A 4823-nucleotide genomic window follows, 5' to 3' on the forward strand; every position below is an offset into this window, starting at 1 on the left:
CGCCGGCGGCAACGGCAACGGCGACCGCGCCCGTAGTACACCGTACGCCCTCACCCCGCGCCACTGCCCCGCGCGCACGATAGTTAAGTGATAGTCCCAACACGGCAGCACCACCGCGTGACGCGCCAGCTATCTCGCTCGCTGCCGACCTGCTGCGTCCCGCGGCCGCCGACGCCTGGCAGCTCGGCCGTGGCGGCGGCAGCGTGGGGACAAAAGCGGGAGCGAAAAGAAAGACCACGGCACGGGCGCGCGCAACGGCCGCGGTTGGACTCCGCATTTCCTTTCTTTTTTTGCTGCTTTCTTGCACCCGTGTGGGGTGGGGTGGGTGCCGTCCGTGGTGGTAGACGGTGACGACTTCACTGCCCCTCCCTCCCTCCGTCCGTCCGTCTGTCCGCGCATCTGGCTCCCTCCCTCCCTTCCTTCCTTCCCTTTTCAGCGCCGCTTCCTCCTCGCCCTGCCTCCGCCGCAACCAACCTTCCGGCAGCTCCCGGCGTCGAGCCGCCGTCGACCGAGGTACCCTACCGCCCGCCCCTGCTCTCCTCCCCGCTCCGCCAAGCTGGGCAGATCTGGGTTTTCTTTTCTTTGGTCGAGTCGCGGGGGCTTGCCGTGGTCAAGGGGTGGAGGGGTTGATTTTTGGGGGAGGAGCCATCGGTGCCAGGGCCGGTGGCTTCCCGTCGCCGTCGCTGAGCGTTCTTGGCTCCGATCGCTTGCCGGCTTCGGGCGGGTACTGTGCCGTGCTGCGTGTTGATGTCTAGTGGGGAAAGGGGGAAGTGGCTTGAGGTGACACGCGGTGCTGAAATGCGACGGGTGTGCTGAAATTCAGAAAATCTTTCTTCAAAATTCAGGGATGCCAGTGGAAGGCGGGCGTGATCATGAGCTGTTAACCACTTGCAGATGGGCGATTGCCTCTTGTTGTGTGTTTGAGCGCTCTACTGCTATGCTATATGTGTTCACGAACATTCAGTGCTATTTTTTATTATTTATGTTATTATTACACAGTTCCTGTTATTTTAAAGTGATATGAGCCTGCTGTGGTGTTGTTGCAGTTCCACAATGTGTATGAGTGGATTGGGCATGGTGACTCATTTCTGCATTTCTTCTGCTGTAGGGAATGTTGTGACAACTGATGCAGTCCTGAACCTTCGGCGATGGAACGATGCGACTGCATCGAGCCGCTGTGGCCGACTGACGAGCTGCTCATCAAGTACCAGTACATCTCCGACTTCTTCATAGCCCTCGCCTACTTCTCCATCCCGTTGGAGCTCATCTACTTCGTGAAGAAGTCGTCCTTCTTCCCATACAGATGGGTTCTCATCCAGTTTGGTGCCTTCATAGTCCTCTGTGGAGCAACCCATCTCATAAACCTCTGGACTTTCACCACCCACACAAAGACCGTGGCCATGGTCATGACGGTTGCCAAGGTTTCGACGGCCGTCGTTTCCTGCGCGACAGCTTTGATGCTTGTTCACATCATCCCTGATTTGCTGAGTGTCAAAACGAGGGAGCTGTTTCTGAAGAATAAAGCTGAGGAGCTCGATTGGGAGATGGGCTTGATAAGGACGCAGGAAGAGACCGGGAGGCATGTTAGGATGCTAACTCATGAAATCAGAAGCACACTCGATAGACATACGATTTTGAAGACTACCATTGTGGAGCTAGGAAGGACCTTGGGTCTGGAAGAGTGTGCCCTGTGGATGCCGTCGAGAAGTGGCTCGAGTCTCCAGCTTTCGCATACTCTGCGCCACCAAATCACTGTTGGGTCATCTATATCAATTAATCTTCCTGTTATCAACCAAGTTTTCAGTAGCAATCGAGCAATTATAATACCGCACACATCCCCTCTGGCACGGATTCGGCCTCTTGCAGGACGATATGTTCCACCAGAAGTGGCTGCAGTGCGAGTACCTCTCCTGAATCTTTCAAACTTCCAAATAAATGACTGGCCAGAGCTTTCCGCAAAAAGCTATGCTATTATGGTTCTCATGCTTCCATCCGATAGTGCAAGGAACTGGCATGTGCATGAGTTGGAGCTTGTTGAGGTCGTCGCCGATCAGGTTAATGCCGCCTCTTTTTTCTCGAACACAATGCCGCCTTTTTTCTATAGATATTTGTAGGGGTGAATAGTGTTTAAGGTGTTGTCAAATGCATATGCATGTGATGTTTCGACCCATAGACTCTTCAACTGGGAAATGTTTTATTTATTCACAACTATGAATTGTTCAAGGGCTTCTGCAAATAACATCAGACCATTCTAAAAAATCTATGTTTCCTTGAAACCAAAAGATACCAAGATATAGATGAGGTCTAACATGAATACATTATCATGAAATGATATTGAAGCAGATTTTTTCCCTATTTTTTCAGGTAGCAGTTGCACTCTCTCATGCAGCTATTCTTGAAGAGTCCATGCGTGCACGTGATTTACTGATGGAGCAAAATGTTGCTCTGGATTTAGCTCGACGAGAGGCTGAAATGGCCATCCGTGCTCGGAATGATTTCCTAGCTGTTATGAATCATGAAATGCGAACACCAATGAATGCAATCATAGCTCTTTCATCCTTGCTCTTGGAAACTGAACTCACTCCTGAGCAGCGTTTAATGGTGGAAACAGTATTGAAAAGCAGCAATCTTCTAGCAACACTCATTAATGATGTGTTGGATCTTTCCAAACTTGAGGATCGCAGCCTTGAATTGGAGATCAGAGCATTCAATCTTCATGCTGTTTTCAAAGAGGTCGCAATATTATCCTCTCCTTTTCTATAAAGTCTATATGCATAGTTCACTTGCCTGAAAGTTTTTGTTCGTGTTACAGGTGATGGGTTTCATCAGACCAATTGCAGCTATCAAGAGGCTGTCTATGTCGGTTATGTTAGCGCCAGATTTACCATTATGTGCTATTGGCGATGAAAAGAGGCTAATGCAAACTATCCTAAATATCTCCGGTAATGCTGTTAAGTTCACCAAGGAGGGCCACATTACACTTCTAGCTTCCGTTCTCAAGCCTGATTCTTTAAGAGAGTTCAGAACCCCAGATTTCCATCCAGCTGCAAGTGATGACCATTTCTATCTGAAAGTTCAGGTAACTATTATAGAGATTTGTGTGAGCGATTTTTCTTGTCAAGGCTATGAGCTCATATTCTCGCCATAGGATTCAGAAATCAAGATCTAAATACAAGACAACTTAAATGCACTGTGCATCTTCAGTCATTGGACAAACCTTTGCTCAACATGTGCATGTATGAAATTAGAGACTTCTGACCATTACTTGTCACTATTGGGCTATGGGCATGAGGCACATCCAAAATCTCGGCTGAACTGTTTCGTCAAGTCATCTTCAAGTTGTCCATATGACTGTCTAGGTCCAGATGTTTTTCCAGTTCTCCCTATTTGGCTTTATAACAACAAAAACATGAAGCAGTGGTACATGAGCCGAGAAACCCAAACCAACCCATCGCCTTGTCAACTATGCAGGAGCAATGTTAAGATATAACAACAAAAACTTCCATCTGATTCAGTTAAAAGAACATTTCATCAGGAAAGCTCGCATGCTGACATGACTAAAAACTCCAATTTAGCTGCTCCCAGTGTTCCTGGGATTAGAACTAAAATAAAAGAAAATGTTTTATTTATGATTACAGATCATGAACATGCCACAGAAACATGATGGATTTTGAGAGAAGTGGTTGGTCAAAAACAATATCCAACTGTAAAACTGATGTGTAATCATTCACTCCCTCCGTCCCATAATGTAAGACATTTTTGACACTACACTAGTGTCAAAAAACGTCCTATATTATGGGACGGAGGGAGTATTTGTTTAGCAATTTTCTTGATTATTAAAGCCTCTGTTATTTTTCTGTTGCAGCTAAAGGATACAGGCTGTGGCATTAGTCCTCAGGATCTACCCCATGTATTCACAAAATTCGCTCAAACTCAGCCTGGAGGTAACCAAGGTTACAGTGGCAGTGGCCTTGGACTTGCCATTTGCAGGAGGTAGATCACTATCACGCCTTGATCTCCTTACTTGTAAACCTTCTAGAGTGTATGTTATTGTGCTTGGTAATTCTGCTTCTCTTGAAGTAGCACACAAAGATGTACTGCCGTGTAACTTTTTATGAGACGTTTTAGAGTCTATGACAGTGTCAAAAAACGTCTTACATTGAGTTACAGAGGGAGTATATATATTTATGTCATGGAGGGGTTCTTAACTAACTAGTGAACCACTCGTTCTAAAACTCGGGAAACCGTTCTGAAAATCCTATGCAGGTTTGTTACTCTGATGGGAGGGCACATCTGGCTGGACAGTGAAGGAGCAGGAAGAGGTTGCACGGCTACATTCATCATCAGGCTCGGCGTATCCGACAACACCGACGCATATCAGCAGCAGCTGGCCCCTCTTGCCTGGCCAGGCAGTGCAAATGTCGAATCTGCCGGTCCGAAGGCACTTCACGAGGAGACGTAGCCGCCATCTTCCCTGAAGCCTCGTTACCAGAGAAGTGTATGAGCTAGTGTAAACTATCGACGGCGCCGCATCAAGTAGGGAGTCGTAGCTAGTTTTGTCCCCCCTCTAATTTTGTGCCTAGTCTTGCTGTAGCTGGCATATATTGTACAAATAATGTGTATAGCAAATGGGACTTCAGATTGCAGTTAAGTTCCTGGGTACAGCACCAACTCGCTGCGTTCAGTAGCATATGCGGTCAGCCAATTTGCATATTTTGATTGTGCGTGAGTCCGGTTATATCAGATCGAAGCTACTTTCCGTGGAAACCATGTGTAAAAGTTTCGACAAATTCTATAGTATGTATACAGTGGTGGTGACAATA

General features: G+C 47.3%; 1 protein-coding gene across 1 annotated transcript; it reads left to right on the forward strand.

Annotated features, from left to right (window-relative positions):
* The first annotated feature begins 307 nt into the window (after positions 1 to 307).
* On the forward strand, positions 308 to 4823 carry LOC119286950 (probable ethylene response sensor 1). The gene is made up of 6 exons (XM_037566422.1): positions 308 to 513; positions 1109 to 2054; positions 2365 to 2733; positions 2813 to 3079; positions 3866 to 3993; positions 4267 to 4823. Exons 2-6 carry the CDS (start codon positions 1149 to 1151, stop codon positions 4460 to 4462), a joined length of 1866 nt encoding a protein of 621 aa, XP_037422319.1. The 5' UTR covers positions 308 to 513; positions 1109 to 1148; the 3' UTR covers positions 4463 to 4823.

Source organism: Triticum dicoccoides, chromosome 4A (assembly GCF_002162155.2).
Source record: "Triticum dicoccoides isolate Atlit2015 ecotype Zavitan chromosome 4A, WEW_v2.0, whole genome shotgun sequence".
NCBI lineage: Eukaryota > Viridiplantae > Streptophyta > Magnoliopsida > Poales > Poaceae > Triticum > Triticum dicoccoides.